The following is a 22102-nucleotide window of genomic DNA, read 5'->3' as shown; positions in this document are numbered from 1 at the left end:
AAACCAGTAACACCTGTTGAGAGCTGATTTGTGCCTTTGGCAAAGGATCCCAAATCCAGCTGCTCCCAGCACTGTTTCTCTTTGGCTGCAAATCTGTTGTGGAGAGGATGCAATTTTTATTTTAATGATAAAAGTGTATTTGGGAGAGAAAAGGAAGTCAGATAAATGTGATGGCAAATATGAGAACGAAAAAATTTGCAACCTTTAGTTTCCAGCTGAAGGAAGCAGATTCCTACTCTGGAGTAGGGTCAAAAAGCACAAGTAAAGCTCTGGAGCACAAGGGAACCTTCTAAGCCAAGAGCTGGCCCATGGTGTCTGGGTACTGAGAAAGACACCAAGATTTCCAAACTTCCAGGCAGTATCAGCCCACGGGAATTTTCCCATACATTTCAGTGGATTAGACTTCCCCTCTGCTACAATAAACCAATGTCCATGTCCACAAAATGAACTGCTTGGTGTAACAGGCACACATTGGGAAACTTGCTTTAGTCAGCCATGGCTTTTGTTTTGTTTTCTTTCTAAAACCCTGCACTCCTGAGAACCTGTGCTCTGTTAACCCTTTCAAACAGTGCAGAACCTTGGGTGCCAGTTTGATCACATCTCAGCAGTCACACTAATTCTGGGGTCTGGATCATCCAGGGAAGTGAAGGAACAGATTCTCAAAGACACAAACACTGATAAAAGTTTTCAAATATTTTTCATTGTTTAAATAAGACAATAACCATATCCTACATTATTTCCATTTAAAAAAATAATCTGCATGACACTGGTTAAAGTGGACAGAAATATCCACAGTGATTGCACAAAACATTTGTGAAAATGAACATCGTTTCAGCAAGTCAGTTGGTTTAAGTAAACAGCATTTCCTGTTCCAAGGGCCTGTCTATACAGCAAAGTTACATAAAGATAACCTAAAATAGAACCTTAATGAAATTAATCATAAAACCTTCTGGGTATATAATCCTTTTTCATGGTGAAAGTGGCTTGCGGTCTAGCTTAGCTCTGTTGGGAGCAGGCTTAAATTACATCAAAAGAGTGTCTGCAAATAAATTTGCATTGTTTAAACAAATTTAGTTAAACCCAATATGAGTTAATCAGTGCAATTTTCAAAGAGTCAGCTTAAAAGGCAATTTAATATAAAACCAAGAGCAGCTTGACAGAAAACACATAACCCCCTGGACAGCTTCTTTCTGAGAGGTGATTTGTTCTCAGGACACACAGCTCCCACCTGCCACCAAATTCAGTGGAAATTCCAGTGAATTTAGCTCTCCTTAGAGGCAGACCACAGCGTGGAGCTAACACTGCTGTAGGAATTGCAAATGATTCCAGTCTCTTGCTGGAAGAGAGATGTTGAGATGGCAAAATGTGCCAGGATTAATCTGTGGAGAATCCCACCCTGTATCCAGAAAAAGTCACCTTGGAGTCTGAGCGACCCCACTGTAGGGTCAGTGGAGGTGACCCACAGCCTTGCCCACAGACCCTCCTGGCTGTCCTGTCATCACTGTCAAACACACTTTGTGCAACTGCATCATGAACGAGCCTTTATGAAATAATAAAAAGCTTTTTGAGATAAAACCTATGCTAAACATCTGACTGATACGATGAGCAAACCCATCTCACCCCTATTCATTATCTCATAGCAGGGTTTTATTCAGTGGTGGGTTTCCAGCCACATCAAAAGTGGCCACAGCTTTATGTGCAATCAAAATTAAATAGCTTATTGGTATTGCAAGAATAAATATTGCTTCAAGCACATTCTGCTTTGCAACTCCCAGGATAAACAATGCATTTCACTCATTATCAAGCAGACTATTTGGGAAATAGCAGGATAAGCTAGCTTGTTCTGAACACCAGAATTCCACTGTTCTAGAAGAACAAACCCAAGGAATTTGTTGTTGCAAAGTGTGCAGTGGATTAGATTTTTAAAAAATTAAAACCTCAATCCTCATACTAGACTTTTCAGCAAAACAGAAAGGAGTTTGGGTTTTTTAGTGTCAAGAATAAAATGACAAAATATTATTACATCTACTTCACCTAAGGAGAAAGTTAAGGCTTGTTTTTTCAAGAGTTTCCTTTTCGGAGGCAGGCATGAATTTAAAGTCACAGTCTGCTTAAGACATTGCATCTCAGATTACTCTCTGTTACAAAAGGTGCAGGCAGTAATGAGGCATTTATGGCAAGTTAGTGTTTTTAACAGTTGAGAACGTGAGATGTTCCAGTTTCACAACAGAACTGCTTTCACAAGAATTGATATTTTTGCAATGCTTAGCAACACTGTGATTATTAGAGCTTTCCCATAAGGCAATACAAATAGGAACACTGGAAAAAGCATGAGGTTTGGATCATCCACAATATCTTGACATAATTCAAAAAGGAAGAGGGAGAATTAACTGAGATAAATCACGCTCCCAAAGATCAAAGGCCTCTTTTAGCCTTGGGTCTGCTTCTCCATTCATTAGTAAGAGAAAGAGATTCAGCTTCTGATTTCTCTGCTGATAATGCCAGTTGTCAGCTCCTAAACAAGAGCAGACCTCTTCCAATACCGATGTTTTTTCTTCTCCCAGGGAAGAAGCTCATTACCACCTGCCAGCCAATGGCTAGTACAGATCTGATTTCCTCCAACCCATCACCTTGTTCCTTACAGTGGAAATACAGTAACCATTTCTACATTCAACTACTCCAGTACTGAAAGCAAAATCCCAAACATTTCAAACCTTCTTTTATCTGCTATAGCTGTATTTCTTTGAACTCAAAGATATATTTGGAAGAGGTAGTCCAGGAGAAAAGGGCTTTAAGTACCAAAATCTGTATGTCCCATACCAAGCTGATAGACCTATCAGCACACCGAGAAGCTTTTGGCTGAAGTCATGGAAATACAGGGCAGTACAGAGGAACATGAACACCCAGATCACGGTGAGGGAACACAGGGAAACAAACAGGACATTGATCACCACACGCAGCTTGGAGCTGTGGTCCATGGACAGCGCTTCCAGCACAGCCACCTCCTCCAGGATCATCATGGCACAGTACGAGAGCAGGAAGCAGTGCCCCGAGATGTCGAAGCCGTTCCAGACGCCGCTGTCCTGGCGGCACTCCCGCTTGGAGGCGTAGAGCCGGGGGGGCTGGCCGGGTTTGCCCTGGATGGAGCACTCCCCGGTGAGGTTCTCCACGTAGACGAAGAGCTCGGTGCACAGGTACCACACGGCCGTGCCCACCAGCAGCGCGCTCAGGCGCCGCAGCACCAGCAGCGCGCTCTTGGTGCGGCCGTACCGGAACTGGCTCCGGGCCAGCTGGTACGTGGTGAGGGCGATGAAGGGCAGCAGCAGCCACAGCGTCCAAGCCCAGGCCACCTTCACGAAGTATCTGCCAGAGGAAAGGCAGAGGAGACACAAGCACGTGTGAGACGCCGCAGCAGTGGGGCAAGCGGTGGAGTAAGTGCTCAAGGTCAGTGTTTGGAACCATCTAAATTAGACACTTGTGCCCTCCCCTCAAAATACAGCTTAGCTACTGTCTTAACCCTCCCCCCAGTACTTCCCTCAAGCCCAAAACCTGAATACTTCCTTAGGCAGGTGCTTGTTCCCAAGGCAGCATTCCCTTGGACCCAGAGCCCTTATTCATTGCAGCACACTTGCAGCTCAGTTTTGCAATCACTTCTAGCCTACAAACCAGTTCAACTCTGCCCTACTCAAAATGCAGCTGCAAAGATTGTATTTTTAGCTTGCTACCCTGACCACAGTAACCCCTTCTCTGACTCTTCCACCATCTCAATTATCCTTGCTTACAAAGCCTTTCACAACCTCAACCTCTTAAGACAGCCAGAAGGACTGGCTCTTTTCCCCTGATCAGCCTGTGAAGCTTTTCCTCTCTGATGTCCTTCTAAATAAATGAAGCAGCACAATGTGCCTGTTCCTTTGCTGTCCTTTCAATTGATGAGAGCCTTCTTTTGGCATACAGAAATCCTTCCATCTCTAAATTCACTCTCTGCCCTGAAAACTTTTGCTGTCATGCCCATAAAATCTTGAAAACCAGCTGACGATGTGCTGATATCTTGTTTAACAGAAGACAGTATCATGTAACCAGTTCCCTTTTCAAATCTTAAAACTGGAGCATGTGTAAGTGAATTTATTAATGAGTTAAGGAGGCCACAGTCCAGGATCTTGTTTCTCCCATCAGCACCTTCCAGTGGAGCTTGCTTCCAATCAGCTGGTGGGAGAGGTGAAGCCCCTTTGTTACCCAGAGTCCAGTTTGTAAACAGACAGCTGAATTCTGCTCCATGGCTGGGCTATGGCCAGACACACACAGTCATCATTTAATCCCCACCTGAGCATCAAAGGCCAAGCCAAACCAGTCTAGAGTTCTGCATCTTCCTTATGACCCCAACAAACCTGTCAGGGCCTTGCCCAGGATTTTGAGTACCTCCTTCACTCTTTAATTTTACGGGAGAATTGATGCCTGCATGGCAACTACAGCTGCTACCATGGAATAGTAATTGAAAATAAACCTCCCATTTTATTTAAAAGTAAAAAAGGCCACCAAGGTTACTGCTGACAAACCAGGAGGCAAGGAATTTGTAGGGAAAAATACTTGCTTCAGGAACTGTCAATACAGATCACCTTCCTCTATTTAAAAGAGAGAACTGAACTGAAATGTGCTTTTACTGTAAGATCAATTTCTCTCTAAGTGTTCCTGTCAATGCTCTTTCAATCACACTAAAAGCAGCTCCTCTCTCACATCACCAAATGACAAATTTGAATCAATAAAGTCCAAAGTTCCCCAAGTCACAGAGGAAATCAGCAATTTTAGTTCTACTTTCAGACCTGTAGCAGGACAGCACACGCGCTCTGGCCCAGCTCATTGCTTCCTTCAAAATGCTCAGACTAGTTCTGTGGAATGACTAAGCCAGTTAGATCATTGCCCAAGTGCTAGGAAAGGATGGCAGCCACTCTGCTTCTAGGAAGGATGCTAAAAGGCCTATTTCCTTCAGCTGGGTTTTAGATCAGCTCAGTAACTATCACAGAATCACAGAATATGCTGAGTTGGAAGGGACCCACAAGGATCACGGAGTCCAACTCCTGGCCCTGCACAGGACACCCCAAGAGTCACACCCTGTGCCTGAGAGCCTGGCCAAAATGCTCCTTGAGCTCTGGCAGCCTCGGGGCCGTGACCATTCCCTGGGGAGCCTGGGCAGTGCCCGACCGCCCTGCGGGTGAAGAACCTTTCCCTAACATCCAGCCTAACCCTCTCTTGCCACAACTTCAGGCCATTCCTCGGGTCCTGTCACTGGTTGGCAGAGAAAGTGAAATCAGTTTACTCAAATACGAGGAATTACCTGGGAGTTTAAGAAGGAAAAAAATCCCCTCCTTTTGCCCCCTTCCAATAAAAACTGAGCGAGAAACTCCGGGTATTCTGAAACCTCTGAGCCAGGAAGAGGCAATCTCATCATCCGAAACACCAACCCCGGCCCAGCGCGGCACACGCGGCCACCCCCGGCCCCCAGGCCCCCTCCGGTTGCCCCCCGCCCGCTCAGCCCGTCCAGCACCGTCCCTCCCGCTCGCACCGGGCGCGACCCTCCCGCCCCTCCTCACACGTTGAGCGGGTTGCGCTTGTTCTGCAGCGGCGTATCGGGCACCAGGTCGCCGTCCTTGAGCGCGGAGCCGAGGACGGCGATGGCGAGCAGCAGCGCGGGGAGGGGGCGGCGCACCCGCCCGCGGGCCAGCGCGGCCCGCAGCCACCGCCCGCTCCGCTCCAGCCGCTCCATCGCCGCCGCCGCCGCCGCCGCCGCCGCCCCGGGCCCGGCCCCGCCCGCGCCGCCACCGCCCCCGCGCGGACACCGCCGGCAGCGCCCGCGGAGCGCGGCCCCGCGCCCCCTGCTGGGCTCCGCGGGAGCGCGCCCGTACGCGCGGAGCCATCCATGCGGATCCACAGGGAGCCATCCATGCGGATCCGCGCGGAGCCATCCATGCGGATCCACAGGGAGCCGTGCGTACGGATCCGCGCGGAGCCATCCATTCGGATCCACATGGAGCCATGCATACGGATCCACAGGGAGCCATCCATACGGATCCACAGGGAGCCGTGCGTACGGATCCGCGCGGAGCCATCCATACGGATCCACAGGGAGCCATCCATGCGGATCCGCGCGGAGCCATCCATGCGGATCCACAGGGAGCCGTGCGTACGGATCCACAGGGAGCCGTGCGTACGGATCCTCGTGGAGCCATCCACAGGGATCCACGCGAAGCCATCCATACGGATCCGCGTAGAGCCATGCATGCAGAGCCATGCATACGGATCCACGCAGAGCCATGCGCAGGGATCCACACAGAGCCATCCCTATGGATCCGCGCAGAGCCATCCATATGGATCCATGCGGAGCCATGCGCAGGGATCCACACGGAGCCATCCATACGGATCCACCCACATGGATCTATCCACAGGGATTTATCTGCATAGATCCATCCACGCGGATCTACACAGACCCATCTGCATGGATCCATCCATACAGAGCCATCCACATGGATCCATCCATAGGGATCTACACAGACCCATCCACATGAATCCATCCACACAGATCCATCCACATGGATCCATCCACACTGATCCATCCACAGGAATCCGCAAGGATCCATCATCCATGTGGATACACATGTATCCGTCCCATGGAGCCATCCCCACAGATCCATCCATACAATTCCATCCACACAGATCCACACAGATCCATCCACGCAGATCCATCCACATGAATCCATCCACACAGACCCACAGCGATCCATCCACACATCCATCCACGTGGCTCCATCTATGGCACCTGGCAGTATGTCCATGTCAGAGGAAGAAAGCTGTGCTCAGAAACATCCGTTTCCCACCCTTGCCTGTCGAAATGAGAACACAGACAGGCTTTTGTATCTCTGCCCTGAGGTGCGTGATGCTCCCAGAGCAGAGTGTCAGAAGAGATGCTCCAAGGGTTTGTGTGCTGCAGCATCAGTCCTGTGGAATCATGGAACCTCAGAAACACAGAATATTCTGACTTGGAAAGGATCCACAAGGATCACTGAGTTCAACTCTTAGCCCTGCACAGGACAGCCCCGAGAGTCACACCACGTGCCTGAGAGCACTGGCCCTTTACAAAACCATGTCCCCAAGTGCCACATCTGCACATCTTTTAAATGCCTCCAGAGATTGTGACCCCTCCACTTTCTTGGGCACCCTCTGCCAATGCTTGTAACACTGTTGGTGAAGAAATTTTCCATAATCTCCAATCTAAACCTCCCCTGGAGCAACCTGAGGCTGTTTTCTCTTGCCCTATGAAAGAGCAAGCACTACTTTTAAGTAGGGTACCAGTACCTCTGAAAAGAGGGTCTCACCGTGATATTAATGAGAAAATCTGAGCTTTTTCTTAATTAGTAGAATTATTTTAATTTTCCCTAGGGCTTAAGAGGGAGGGAGAAAGTATTTCTGGAGCTGTTAAGGCTCCCATGCCTTTTCACTATCCATGTTTATGGCTGAAAGTGGTGTCCAAACACTGGCCGTCGCTGTGGTATTTGAGACCTATTTCATCTATTGACCAGCTGCCACTGTCATTTCAGCTTAGTTTTTAAAATATAAAAAAAAGCATCAGCAGGAAGAGAAATGGCTCAATGAACAAAGAGCCTTTATTCATCCCAATGGCCTCAGTAAAAAAATATGAGGGGAGGGGGGGAAGCAGACCCTATCTGAGACAGGATGGGAAAGTATTTCTTGCCAGAACGCATTTCAAAGCTGTTTCGCCGTCATCGTCGTCAGCAAATCTGTGACAACATCTGGGCTGAGAGAGCAGAACAACACATCAAAGCAGCCCCAGCAGATATGGAGGGTTTTGGCTAAGAAGGTTATCCAGGGTAAATGGCATTTGGCAATTTATTAGCTGTTGTTTTTAATAAGACTGCCACGGCCATGTCTAGCGCTCCCAGCCCCAGCACTGCACCCTGAATTAGAAACGACAGGCAGCTGCGCTCACTCAAACGAGTGAGGATGAGAGGGGCTGGGAGCAGGTTTCACAGAGTCTGTCATTGTCTGCCTAAATCCCCTCTGCCTTTGAAACCTTGCCTCCTCTGCTTCCCAGGTTTGGGCCTGTGATCTCCAGACTGTTTGCAGTGCCGGCGCTGGAGGTGGGAGCTGCTCGGCTGGCTGCTAATGAAGCGTGCTGTGGTGTCTGCCACACGCAGGGGGATTTCGTAAGCTTGGCACCTGTTCCAGATGAATGCAGTTGATGGCACGGGCTGGAAATGTGTCTATCCTCAGCCCAGCTTGAAATGTCTGAGGATTATCTCTGTAAATCATGGATTCTCGCAAGTGCACTGAGCAAAGCTCAACTGGGTGCAGGTGTTCTGCAGATTTAGAGAAAATCTCAACTTTCAGGCCATGTATTTGCTCCTATGAGCACCAAGCCAAGGCCAGTAGACCTTCTGAGGAGCTCACTGCCATACCTCTGTAAAGAATCAGAGAAGCAGAATTTAGGTCTTTTAAAACAGCAGAAAAACCTTTTATTCATAAACAAGGACTAAGGTTTGTTCTAAGGGAATTGCAGAAGGTTCCTAAAAAGCTCCTAAAAGCATGGATACCTGGTCAAGCTGTGCCAGGGATAAACCATACTAAACTGAATTAATTTGTCAGGTACAGCAGATGTGGCTTTTGCCTTAACTCTTTCCTCAACCTCACCAAATCCCTGCCTCATTCAAGCTGAAATCTTTCAGACTATTTGATTTCAAAAACTGGTTTGAGGGGTCAGGTTTTTTCTGGTTTAATCTGAACCAAGGCATCCAACAAGTTGCTTCTCTTTGAGAAATCACATTTTGCCTCTAAAATCCAGAGGGACACATTCATTAGGGGCTGTAGAACAACTTTCAGAGCTGAAGAGTGGTTGATAAGCGTTGTCCCTGCATGCCCAGTCACCCAGAGCTTAGGACACTTATTTGGACAGGCAATAGGGAGATCCCAGCTGCCTGAGCAGAGATTTGAAATAGGATCTAACCGAGTTGAAAAAAGCATCCTCACTCATGAACTGCGGCAGGTTTGGGGGAAATCTTTCCTGTTTGTAGAGTTCATGAGGTATCAAGCATTTCACTATTAATTAGAGCGAGAACAATAACACTCAGAGTTGTTAATTACTTTAAATAATTAAGTTGCTTAGAAATTTTGTCTTGTTTTGGTGATTCTGTCAATTATCTGCTAATCATTTTGAATGCAAAGAAGTCTGTCTTGTTGATGTGAGACTACCGTATGGATACCTTCTGCAGAACTGAGGCTTCTCATCTGGAAGCAGACACCCCTGTTTCAATATACGGTCAGTGGAAAGACAGCCTTAGCAGCCCTTTCCAGGAGCCCAGGGCAACTGTTCACCTAATTTGCATGCTTAAAATTAGCTGTGGAGAAATTCAGACCTTCTTGGAAGACAGTGGCATTCTGCTCAAGTGCTGCACTGTGATCTGCTGTCGCCTCGATGCGGAGAAAATGATGCTGCAGGGGGGTCACAGCCTCACTCCTCAATGTCATGAGACCCCCGCTCACAAGTTCTTCCTGCTGATCACTTAAAAATATTACAGGCTAGAAAGTGGCAAGATTGTTACTGAAAAGCTGATTATGCCTTAAAGCCATCACAGGATGAGTTACTGGAGTTTGATTCTTCAGCCCTTTGACAAAGCTCTGCAGGATGTTCACCCGTTGTGAGTGCCCCAGCCAGGGAGTGTCCCGACACTTAAAAATAAATTGGCAAGGGTTGGGAGGTTTGCTGTGGAACAGGACCAAGACATATGAACTGAAATCTCAGCCCAAATAGTCAGACTAAGGCTCTTGACCGTGCTAAATAGAAATCACTTTATTTTATGAGATTTCCGGGTTCACTGCTCTGTGTTGTGGCCAAGGAAGGATGTTGTGAGGAGAAGGAGAGAAAATTACACTTTTTTTTTTTTTTTACCAAACTCAAGCAATGGTTCTTCTCTGACCCAGGTTTGGGGTAAGGTGGGTTCTCACAGCCCAGTCAACCCCAGAGGGAAAGTGTGCTCAGGGGGCACCAGGAGCAGATGGTGGGTGCCCATCCAAGTACCCAGCCTGTCAGGACTGGCAGAGCCACCAGCCTGTGTCCACACACTCGGTGGGGATGAGTTACCCCAGTGGTAACAACCCGTTTGGATCTGGGAGACCTCCCGTCTTCCCAGCTCATCCTCCTGCCTCACAGCAATTCCCACAGCCTGCCAGCACCTGCTTACCCAGCCCTGCCTGCCCGGGGGCCCTTGCAGCCCCCAGCCCTTCCCTGGGGGAGCCAGGTGCTCATGGCACCTGTGCCACTCATTCCTGCCGAGCCTCCCCTGCTCTCTGTTTTCCTTGGTGAGCACTGCTCACATCTCCATGATTGATTGTGTTTGAGTTTGATCCTGGAGTGTCTTGGGATGTTTGCATGAGAGGTGCTACATAAGCATAATTTGGGCTGTATTTTCTTTGCCTAATGGGAGCTTAAGATTGAAGTTAAGATAGTTTTGGCCCTTTGCTGAGACACTGTCCATCAGCCTCAGTGCTTTGAGCTCCGCAGCCTTCTCTATTCACTGGCTTAGGAAAAAAGATTAAAAAAATAATATTGCGCTTTGTTCCTTTGTGTCAGTGATGCCTTTGAAATGCAGCCCAGGGTGGAGGCCTTTCCCTCACACTGGCCTGGATCTCTGCTGCCCATCTCTGATGGGAAGGGATGCTCTGCCTGCAAGCCCCAGACTTGCCATCGGTCCAGGCAGAACCAAGGCTGACCTGTGAGGGGATGATGTGTTGTTTACAGTGGAGACACTGAGTAGGGAAACAGAAGGGAGACGGTGGTAACTCATCACCTGTGTGGCTGCCCAAGTAAATGGGAAACAGCTTTCCCTGTGCTGAAACCCCAAGAATTTTAGAAAAAGGTGTGGAAGTGAACCCCAGGGAGTTTAGACAGACTGAACCCGGCTGGACCCAGCCTGAAAACCTCCGCAGGTCACATATTTTTCCCCCAACTCTTCTCAAGTGAATAGGAAGGGTATGATCTGAGCTGTAGGGAATTTGGTGGTTACATTCAAAGATCAAAATATTTGGTATATGGGGCAAAGCATAAGAAAGAACCAGTTCAGTTTTCAGTGATGCAAACTTTATTAATGCTAAAAATTAATACATCTTGCTACAAAATATTTACATTTCTTGTTTGGCACAGCCAGATCACAGCAGAGCAGACTAATGACAGGGTTTGATTTACAGGAGAGAATGGTCTTGTGACAAGCATGAGGAGCTGAGTTTAAGTTGTGGCTCTGACAAACTCCCTCCCCAGCCACAGGCCCTCAGACTCTGTATCCCCACACCCTGAGCAGAATATGGGAGAGATTCTGTTCTTCGCCTTCCTAAATGTCTTTCAGAAAAACTGGTGAGGTTGCAGAGGGCTGTGATAATGGTCTGAAGAGCTTAAAAATAAGCAGAGTTCACAAAGATGTAAAATAGCTACTCTGCCTAGAATACAGATTAAGGAGCCCATTAGCAGATGAAGTGGGGATGAGATTACATGTGAAAAAATATATGTAATTCATGTGATTAAGTGTACATGCACTTGGGCATAAAATGGTCTTAATTACTCATGTTTATTTCTAATTGCCTGACTTCCTTGAGCAGCTGTGGCAGCTGCACTTGCAGCTCCTTGATGAAATACTCCCCTTTTTTTTCCACAGCATATAATTCACACCTTCTGTGTTTGCCAAAGAACCTCCCCAACCCCACACCTGTGCATTTGAATTAATTTGATTCTCGATGTGTTGTCGTTCAGGGGTAGCTGCTGAAAAGTTTTTCCCTGCAGTGCTCTCCCAGCAGCAGTTACTGGGAATTAACTCCTGCCCAGACCAATTAACCTTCCTGTTAGCCATGCACTAAAAGCATTATTTGTTGTTGCCATTTATTCCCTTTCTATAAGGATTATCAAGCATAGATTAAAGATCACACAAAACTCAATGACAGTTTCCACTAAACCATTTGCTGGGTGGCCCTTGAGCTACTGTACCAAAAAATTGCTTTTTTTTAAATTTATTTTTAGATTAAGAAACTGCCATTTATTGCAACTGATCAAATATGGGAAGGAAATGATCTCTGCTTATTAATTCAAATTCAGAAATATGAACTTTTCAAACTTCATTGGTGCATTTTTAGCTCATATATTTGCAGGAAAGAATCAGAGTGTAAAATTTGGAAGTGAGTTTGTGTTGATTAGCTGCAGGACTACAGTTCACAGTCCTGGTTTCTTGACTGGAGACCATGTACAGCCAGCCACAAAACATGAGCTATTTCAGTCCAATATATAATTACAAATATTGAAGTATAAATCTGAAATATATACATACATAATATTTAATCTGTGCTTTACTGGCTTGGATAATGATAAAAGTGTTGGCTGGAAATGTGATTTGGGTTTTTCCTGACCACAGTGACCATTGAAATGCTCTGCAGATAAAAAAAAAAAAAAAGATGTTCAAAGGGTATGCTGAAGAGCCAGTGCACTAAGTTCTGTCACAGGCTTAATTTGGATTCCCAATATTACAAGTTATTGTTTTTAAAAGTTATTTGTTCAGTTTTTTTACCTATGCATTCCCTGTGTTCAGTGAGCTGAACATCTCTGCTAACCTTGCCATGCTCTTTCACCAGAGGGCTGCCCCACATCTCAGCCTTTGGCAGAAGAAACCAGGATGCCCCAGGCCATGGAATTCACTGGCGTGGTCATCAACCATGGGTGGCATCTGAAAGACAAGACAGGCAGAAAGGCACTGAGGTGAGAGGATGTGTCTGTGTGAGGGTGCTGAGCAACGCCCACGTCAGCCATCCCCAGGGTTAGGGCAGGGAAGGGATAAATTTGCCTCAAGAAGAAGCCCAGAACTGTTCTGGTACCCAGCCTCCATTTTTTCACACTTTTTCCTCTCCAGGACTCTGCCCTTCATTATCTGCAGGAGTTTTGGAGCCCCATGAACAAAAGAACTGCTGATAGGGTTAAATGCTCCCAAACATCAGATTAAGCCTGAGGTGTCTGTTTGTGAGCTTCTGTACCTCCTCCTGAGCATCTCATTGCATTTTACTGTCAGGCACGAGAGGCTGGCAGGACCTTTGCTGGTTCATTAGGTCTGGTCCAGTTTTTCAGTGCAAGGTGGCCCAGACTGGCTGCTCTTAGCTTTTGCCAAGGAAGCACATCCCAGTCTGCCAGGCACACAGCATCTCCGAAAACACAGCAACTCAGCCTGCACCTTACCAAGTGGAAGGAAGGTGTGGAGGGTGGTCAACAGTGCACAGAGACCAGCCCTGGTCACCAACAGCCCGAGGAGGAGGAGGTAGGTGATGAATGTTGTGCTCCTCCTGCCTAGACTCTACCTGTTCTGAGAATAAACAACTTTTTTTCCTCCTCTAGCGTTAATTCTGGTGAAAAATAAAATTAAAGCCAAATCCTAGTGCTTTAACTAAACCAGAGCATTTACCAACTTCTCTTAAAGAAACAGGATTCTTTTCACAAATGTTTATTTGTACAGTTCAAACAAGATATTTTTTTAAATATAAGTCCACCACAGATGTGCAACTCAGCCCAATCTCTGTTGACACCACTCAGAGGTTAGGAACAAAAATACATGAGTACCATGTTCTGCCTCTTTGCTGGAACAAGGCCTTTCTTTGGGCTGATTATTTAATGTAGGCCCCAAACAATTGGCAAAGCAGATCTTACTCTGGGGTGGGAAGATGAGCAGGACCCTCTGAGATGATGGAAAATGCCAGGAGTGCACCTGGTGCCCAAGGAGGAGGATGGGGGATGCAGTTTCCCTCCTTGTAGAGCAGAGTTTGTGCGCGCTGGGGAGAGCTCGCTCCTCCCAAGACGTCAGCATTGCTGGGGCTTTGAACTGCACTTCAAAGCTGGGGCTGGAGTGAGGTTTCTGCAAACCCAGAGAAACAGGTAAATATTTGTCAGAGTCACTCAACCCCCCTCATCACCTCAACGGTCATCTGTGCGAGACAGCTGGAGGGGTTTCAGCAGGCACAGAGGGGAGCCTTGTTGGCTTACTGAACCACTTCAGGAGCTGGGCAGACACAAAACACTGTGGTGAGGAGACCTGGAGGCCTCCTCCTCAGCACGGTCCATGAACTCCTGCAGACACCTCATCCTTTCCATCACTGGAGCAGGCAGAGGGGAAAATCCTTTCCTTGTCTGGGGAGAAGACCAGTCCTGCTCCCAGCACTGCTGCTGTAGCTTTATAACCACTTCATTCATGCCAGTTCCTCCAGATGGGCATCAGCTGCTCACAGAGCACCAGAGCACATTGTATCTCCCACCTGCTGCTGCAGATTTAACCATGAGCGTTGTGAGTCACCCATTCCAGCAGACACACCGTCATATAACACTTCCATGAATTTATCAAGTTCTAGTTTCTGACGTGCCACCAACCCATTGCAGGGGGCCTCAGGGTGTTTATTTTGGAAAGAGGGCTTTGCTGGACCACTCTGTCCATGATGTCTGTACTGCAACAGCTGGTGGAGGGGGAAATTCAGACACCCAGCCACCAAACCACCCACCAACGCTCCCAGCCTTCCTCTTGCTTATCAGCACAGCATGGAAATGCAGCTTAAATAAGAAAAAGGGAAGGGAAAAAGAAGAAACAGCTGAGCACCAGATGAGATGAACGCAGATGGATGGGGCTAGGCTAATTCCTCACACCCCTGCCCAAGCCTGACCCAGCATCCTCACTGCTCAGACTTGGCCCCTGGGGCAAAGCCACCCTCCCTTTCTCTCGGCCAGGAACCCTCAGCTGGTTGCTAAAAACACCGAAGGATGTGCAGGGGCTGTAACGGGGTCCATCTGGGAACATGCAAAGCCCCTGAGGGTGTTTCTGAGGGACACGGGTTGGGAAGGTGCTGGGGGAGGCTCTGGGGTGCCACCCTCCCAGTGCTGGGGCACTGTACTCGCACAGGGCTCTCACCTCGCCTGGTTTCAGGGCAGGGGAAGCACAGGAGGGGCCCGACGGCCCCGGCAGGCTCCGCTCAGCAGCAGCACAAGGGCAGCAGCCGGGGCAGAACCGCGCCCGCCTCTGCCGGGGAAGCGGAGCGGGGCGAGGGCCAAAGGCAGCAGCTGGCTCGGTGAGCTCGGTGTTTGCTGTCTGAGATGTTGGCCCCGCGGCAGATGGGTTCTGTCCTTCCTTCACCGAGCACCTCCCTCCGACCTGCCAGGTGCCCCTGCGGGGGCTGGCACCAGCACATCTGCTGGCACCGGGAAGGCTGGATTGTACCAGCCTGTGTGGGGTGGTTCAGCCTTGCAGCAGCGAGGAAGATGAGCCAGCATGGACCTTATTGTCCCTGGTCCTCATGGGCCACCACAAGCGCAGGTCCCTGTGGGATGTGTGCTCCTGGAACTGGGGTGTGCCCGGCTCCGCTGTTGTTTCCTCCCCGTTGCTCGTGGCACACAGGCAAGGTCAGACTGATGTCTGGATGTGTTGGCACAAGCCACTGTCAGGCCTCTGTGTCACGGTGTGGGCACAGCCTGAGTGATGGACAGAGATGCCAGTGAGCTGCAGGGATCCCCCATTCCTCTCCTTCTGTCCTTCAAAGGCTGGATGCAGGGACAGAGGAGCTGCCAGCACTCAGACCAATCTCAGAGCAGACATCTTCAGACAAGATGTTACACTTCCAGGATTTCCTGGGACTCACATGTCAGAATGTCCCCTGGTCAGGGAGGAAAGACCCTGAGGAGTGTGTTTCCCTTCTGAGAGAGATGTAGTGAGAATCACTCCCACTTTGGGTGTGTTCAGAGCATCCCAAGAGTCTCAATTTCTGCTTTTCCAGATTTTTTCCAGCTTTGAGCAAAGTGGTCCTTGCAAACTTCTCAGCCTTCATGGCTGAACCTGAGAAATTTCATGTCTAGGCAGAGAGAAATCTGGTGGATTGGATCCAGCCATCTGGACGTGGGAAAGCTTGGAAGTCCCATGAGAAAAGGGAGATTTCTTGTCAAAGATTCACGATACATCTTTATGGGAGAGTGGAGGGGAAATACAAAATGTCCATCAAACCTCTCACCTTCTGTAGGCAGAAGTCAGGAGGCCCCAAGATGTGCAGGTACAGCAAGAGATTTTAGAAGTGAGGAAAAATATCAGAGGCTCCTTTCAGGTTCGGTGCCAGGAACTGGCAAGGGTCGCAGAAATCCTGCACAGTCCTGCCCTGCTCACCTGGAAGGATACGACTGGCTCTGATGGAGGACAGGACTGGCTCTGATGGAGGACAGGTCACAGGCACCCCTCAGAGCCCTCTGGTAGATGTGACCAATCAAGATGGGAGAGTATGCGCAGAGAAATATGTATGGGAAGCAGTTTGCTCAGTGTCACGCAGGAGATCAAAAGCTTCCAGATTTCATCCCCGTGTCACCTGTCAGGTGCTCACTCTGCTTCAGCACTGCTGGAGAGAGCTGAGCTGCTGCTGTTTCCCAGCCTTGTGAAGAACTGTTAATACACCCAGAGCCTCTGTAGGCACATCCTTCCTGCCCAAGGCCCCTGCATCACCTCCAGATGCCCCTGAGAGCTCCTGTGCTCCATCTTTCCTTCTGCACCACCTTCCTGCACTCACCAGAGCCTGCTTTTAAATCCCCCAGGCTCTGGATGATCAACACCCACCTAAGCTGCATCCTACTCCCTGCTGGACATGCCCCAGGCAGACCCCGAGGAGAAGTTACACCCATCCCAACATCCCACGGCATGAAGAAACGCTGCAAACATAGCCCTCTCCCTTCAGAGCCGGGGAGGAAAAGCAGCATCTCTTTTAGCCCCACTGTCATTTAATCAAAGCCAAACAAGCCCTGGCAGCACTTTTCTACAGCAAAACCATTTTTCAGCTGGAGACAATGAACCTTGCACTCGTGGGGTGGTCAGAGGGTGCCCCAGTGGAGGTCTGGGCATGCGAGCAGTGGGGCCAGCCCAAGAAGAGGAGCAATGGGAACAAGACCTCCCTGTGCAGCCACGAAAAACCTGCCTGTGAACCCGTGCCAGGTGCTCAGTTTCTATCTTAATTTTGGTCTTCAAAAAAAAGGGGAACAGAGTGAATACACAGGGGCTGCAGTCAAGCTGTGGCACACCCCCATCCAAGCAAGAAAATTACACGGTGAGGCTGCCAGGGTGTCCTTACTTCACTTTGCTGGGTCTGGGCTTTTGGGGCTGGGATCCACTAGCCCCCATCCAGCAGCTGATCCAGCCCTTTGCTGGAGCCACAGCACTCCCAGCCATTACACAGGTAGCACTTACTGTGTCAGGTGATGAGGAAAGACATGATCTCAGCTCACCCCAGAGGATGAATTTTCTGCAGGCTGCTGAGATGGGAAATTCCCACCAGGACTCCTGGGTATGAGCAATGGGTGTCCCACCACTGAGCCTGGAAAACAATCATGCAGAGACCAGGCAGCAGCACAGTAAAAACCCCACCAGCACCATGTTTCCAGGGCTGTTGGTTCTGGCATGTGTCCGTGGGCACAGCTGGATGTGGGCTGCACCTGCAGGGGGTGTGCAGTGGGGATGGGGCGATGGGCACAGCACTGCTGTGGGGCAGGGGGTCCCTGGTTGCAGCTGGTGAGGAGGTCACAGCTGATGTTCAGCTCCAAGGTTTGGGTCTACCTCAGTCTCAGCTGACTCGTGGTGTGATGCGTCCCTCTTCCCACTGAGCTGTGAGTTTCTTCTCACCTTGGCAGTGTGCAGCAAGACCATCACACGCCCACAGCATCAGGCTAAACAACAATTTGTCAGCAAGCAGCAAATTAACTATCTTCCAAATTGTGCTGAGAGGAGCTTCCATGTTATTTAAGTGAATTTCTAAACTTAGCCCAGTTACTGTAAAAAAATACCTTTGCGAGCAACTACTGTCCGCAGAGCTTGACTTCAGAGATGTTTATTTCTAGAGCTGGTGGAAAAATTTCTCACCTTTCAAAGGTTCCAAATATATCTTGGTGCTGGCTGGAGCCATTGGCCTTCAGAGTTTCCTTGCAGGCAATTGCAGGCTGATGGTGGGACCACAGCTCTGACAGTGCCACACGTGTTGTGGGGAGAGGTGGGGGGCTGACACCCCCCTCTTCACCAGGGAGTTCATGAAGGATCATGTCAGCCTTGAGGGACACCTTAGTTAATACCCCAAAACAAGTGTTTTTTACTTCAGGACTCAAAAGCATGAGTCCTGGCCAGTTGCACCACTAAAAGGAGCTAATTGCAGTGCCCAGGTCACTTTTGGAGAGGGGTCAGGAGCCAGACTGAGGGCAAGGCTGCTCTGTGCTGCCCTGCTGAGCCCAGCCTGGGTGGTCAGACCCACACGTGCAGGTTCCTGCCCACACTCTCGACTGCTGGCTCCCTACACCATCACTATATATAAATATATATAAATTGGGAAAGGTTTTTTCCACCTTAGCAAATACACAAGCAGAAATTGTGGGTTATGAGAGGACATTGCACCTGAAGCAGAGGCATGTGCTGGGCATGGTATGAAAGGCTCCAGGAAAACCCTGTCCCTGTTGATGGTCACCTCTTCTGTGTGAAATTTGGCTTTTCCAGTAGCTCTTCCTCTAAGATTCAGCTTAGCTCAGAAAGGGATTCAGCATCTACAAGGAACTGTTCCTAAACAGGAAGAAGGATGACTTTGGGGTCCTCAGACTTCAGGACTGATGTCAGTTGTGTTACACCTCAATGCGTATTTCACTCCTGGAGATCACAAAAGAATGTACAGGACCTCAGCCTGGCTTTACTCAAGTAACAAGATGTGGAGATCAGATCTTCCAACCTCCAAGTCAGATGGAAGATCTCCCTTCATGATGTGTTAGGAGGAACGGAACTCTGCATATGCTGGACCTCTACAGGGCTCCCAAAATGCAAAAAATCCATCAAAAGCCTCACTTCCCTTTCAGGGTGGGCACCAAGGTAGCTGAGCTCTTGTTGGTGTTTTGGGGTGGGATGGGGGGAAAGGAACATCTTTCAGCCAAGATGGAAAATGAGCCTTTCTGTCAGTTGATTGGAGGGGAATATTTTACTGGAGCAACAGTGTTTGGGCATTGCTTGGGGAAAGTTTTGTTCAGACAGGACCTTGGTTTCATTTTATTTTACCCCAGTAAAGAGACGGCTCCTGCTACAGAAATCCACATCAACCTGCTCCAGGCTTCAGAACGCTCAGGGATCACAGCAGATCCTGACCCTCAGCACAAGGACAAAGCCCTGCTTGGTCCTATATGGGCTCATGTCACCGTCTGCCACCTTGGACTGTGGGTGATGAGTGATGCCCAAAGCCAACAGATGAGAGAAATAAACATGACAGAGAAATCCTGCAAGTCCCATTATGTCTTATTCTGGAGCAAGCTGCTGTCTGTTGGTCATAAAGGCATCAGAGGGCGTCTCTGCCAAAACAGTGCTTGAACCCTGTGATTTATCTTTTTTGTTCCCCCTGATGCTCATTAAAATGGGAATTTGCCGGCTGCTGCTGTATCCAGCTGAATGCGTGTGCTTCTTGGCTCCCAGCAAGGTCCTCGCTGCAGATACCGTGTGCTTTGGCAGCCGGGCCAGTCTGGGCTGCAGGATATTACGCCTGGCAGGGACACAAACCCCTTCCAGTTCCTGGAATTTGGATTGTCTCGCAGAGTGCTGATTAAGCAGTGCTTTCAATCTGCACCCAAGACAAAACCCTGGCCTTGCCTCCACGCAGAGGCTCAGCTGCTGCGTGGCAGAGGGAGCTGTGGTGGGTTCACTCTCCCCGAGCCCCAGGGAGACAAAAACTAAAAAAAAAAAAAAATTAAAAAAATCCCAAATTAAAAACTTTGCATTTCACAGTTCTGTATGAGTATTTGCTGCTCAGGGCTCTGTCTTTTGTGAAATAATAGATCATTAAAAACCACCCTCCCCACAGCACAGCCCCAGTGCCCTTCCTACCTCAGTGTACACTTGGCAGTAGCTGCACCTCCCAGTCTGCCCAGTTGAGATCACGGCTGCATGTCCCCATCTGCCTTTTTAATCTGCTGGGAATGAAACTGCCTTTACCAGCCTCGCTAATGAGAGAAGCGCTGTCCTGCCGCTGGCCCCTGGAGCTGACACTTCTGTTTCCATAGATGAACATGAAATAGACGTGTCTGCAGGACTGACAAACTGGGGATGGCACTTTGCCCAGCACCTGTGGAGAGGTGGCTGGTGTTTTGGGGTGGTCTGGTGCTGGAAGGTGAAGCTGAGCTGGTTAGACCCCTACAACAGGCAGCCTGGAAAGTCAGAGGGCTCTGGGAGCCACCCTGACACCTTGGCATGCCCAGTGCCATCCACAGCACAGCACAGCCCCCCACAGGATACCCAGCCCTGCTGGTTCATGGAGAGCTGCTGCTCTCTGCACTGAGGAATCCTGTCCTGCAGTGCGGCAGAGGGGCCAGAGATGCCTCAGCTGCATTTTCCCTGTCTCCTTGCTGGCACAACCATCATCCCACCTGCTGGGTGGGGAATGGATGGAAATACCCCTCTGGCACGTCTCAGCAGCTCCCCAGGGCCCACAGCATCTTGAGTTGCTTTACGAGAGAGAGAATGCCAGGAAAAATATACAAAGGGGTCTCTTTTGTCAGAGGCTCCCAGCAGGGTGAGGCTGTATCGATACAGCACAGCAGCTCAGCACCTGGGCATTATTCCTGCTCCGTGCTCAGGTCTGCGCCTCCCTGAGCTCCTGGTCAGCTTCTGCTGCACAGCAGGTCTCTGGGGCAGCTGGGTGCAGCCAGCCAGGCTCTGGGACATGCTGTCAGTCCCTGCACAGACAGGAATTATGGGTCTGGGATCCTCAGTTCTCGTCCCAGTCAAAGCTGTGGGGATGGGCAGCAGTGACCTGCTGCTGCTGTGGGACTGCCTTCTCCCTGCACTCCATCTCTGTGCCCCTTGCCAGCTCAGGAGTGGGAGTTTGTCCTTGCTGCTCCTCTTCATGCAACTGAAGAGCAAAATCCTGTCTCCAAAACCATCTGTGGTGAACCCAAACCTGGTGAGGCATAGGGGAACCAGCGCCTTGCTTACCTGGGGCACTGTACCATGGGGGGATGACAGCAGTGAGCCCTGCTGCAGTTCACACATGGCCACCTGTGCTGGCTCTGAGCACAGTGGAGGAAGATGTGACAGGCATTGCAAGCAGCCCCTGCAGATGGCCAGGTGTCTCTGTGACCTGCAATAACTCAGTTGTCCCCTGGCATCGTGACTGTGTGGGATGTTGTAGGGAATCACACTTGATACTGCAGGATATGGCTTTCAGATGCTACAGCCATTTCCCCTCCCTGGGGACAGACACATGGACACAGTGGAGGGAGCACAGCCCACTGTTTTCCCCTGAGATAACCCTGGTTGGGCACTGCCAGCCCAGGTCAGTGGTGGGGCCATGGGCAGAGTCCCTGTGGGCTGTGAGAAGCCCCAGTCTGTGGGTTACACACAGGTGGCAGTGCCCAGCCCAGCAAGTGGCTTCATCCATAACAGGGAGAGCTGCTGGCCCAGGGACATGTGTGGCCACCAGATCCCCTCCCAGCCACCCCCATAAAGGGACATCTCTGCCATCTGCTCAGCTTGCACCAAAGTGAGGTGACCCTGGGGCTCCTGGCAAGTGCCAGCTGCCCTTAGGGGGGCAAACCCCCCTCACCGATGTGGATTCACTTCTCTATCCACTACTTCCAGCGAGATCCCAGCTAGGGAATGAACAGGAAAGAGACGACTTTGGGAATCTCTCCCTGCAGGTAGCCTGAACAAATCCCCAGCCAGCAGCGAGGAGCAGCCCCTCTGCGCGCCGAGGCATCTGCTCGCTCCCCCCGGCCCCGTGCGGGGCTCCGTGTGCCTGCGTGAGCCTGTGTGCGCGGAGGCATCCACCAGCCTATAAATCTCCTGGCAGGGCTCCTTCCAAACTTCAGGACATTCCCCGGGGGAAGAGTTAAGATGCAGCTTGTGCGTCAGCGGCCGCAGCGGGCTGCCCGCCGGGGCTGAGCCGAACCTCCCGCATCTGCCCCAGCAGGTTGTTCCCGGAGGTCAATCCCAATCCCACCGGCTGCCGCCGCCGGGCTCCGCTGCTCCTGGCTCAGTGCTCACGGTACGTAGTC

At 49.8% G+C, this 22102-nt stretch overlaps 1 protein-coding gene and 1 long non-coding RNA gene across 2 annotated transcripts; both read right to left on the bottom strand.

Moving 5' to 3' along the window:
• Nucleotides 1-678: 678 nt before the first annotated feature.
• FITM2 (fat storage inducing transmembrane protein 2) lies at nucleotides 679-5773 on the bottom strand. The gene is made up of 2 exons (XM_069034291.1): nucleotides 5586-5773; nucleotides 679-3363 (listed from the first exon to the last, which is right to left on the bottom strand). Exons 1-2 carry the CDS (start codon nucleotides 5756-5758, stop codon nucleotides 2721-2723), a joined length of 816 nt encoding a protein of 271 aa, XP_068890392.1. The 5' UTR covers nucleotides 5759-5773; the 3' UTR covers nucleotides 679-2720.
• A 7667-nt stretch (nucleotides 5774-13440) lies between these two features.
• LOC138121045 (uncharacterized) lies at nucleotides 13441-14568 on the bottom strand. The gene is made up of 2 exons (XR_011156063.1): nucleotides 14066-14568; nucleotides 13441-13937 (listed from the first exon to the last, which is right to left on the bottom strand). It is a non-coding gene; the product is annotated as an uncharacterized lncRNA (long non-coding RNA).
• Nucleotides 14569-22102: the final 7534 nt, after the last annotated feature.

This window comes from Aphelocoma coerulescens, chromosome 20, assembly GCF_041296385.1.
Source record: "Aphelocoma coerulescens isolate FSJ_1873_10779 chromosome 20, UR_Acoe_1.0, whole genome shotgun sequence".
Taxonomy (NCBI): Eukaryota; Metazoa; Chordata; class Aves; order Passeriformes; family Corvidae; genus Aphelocoma; species Aphelocoma coerulescens.
This window is presented reverse-complemented; position numbering and strand designations above follow the sequence as displayed.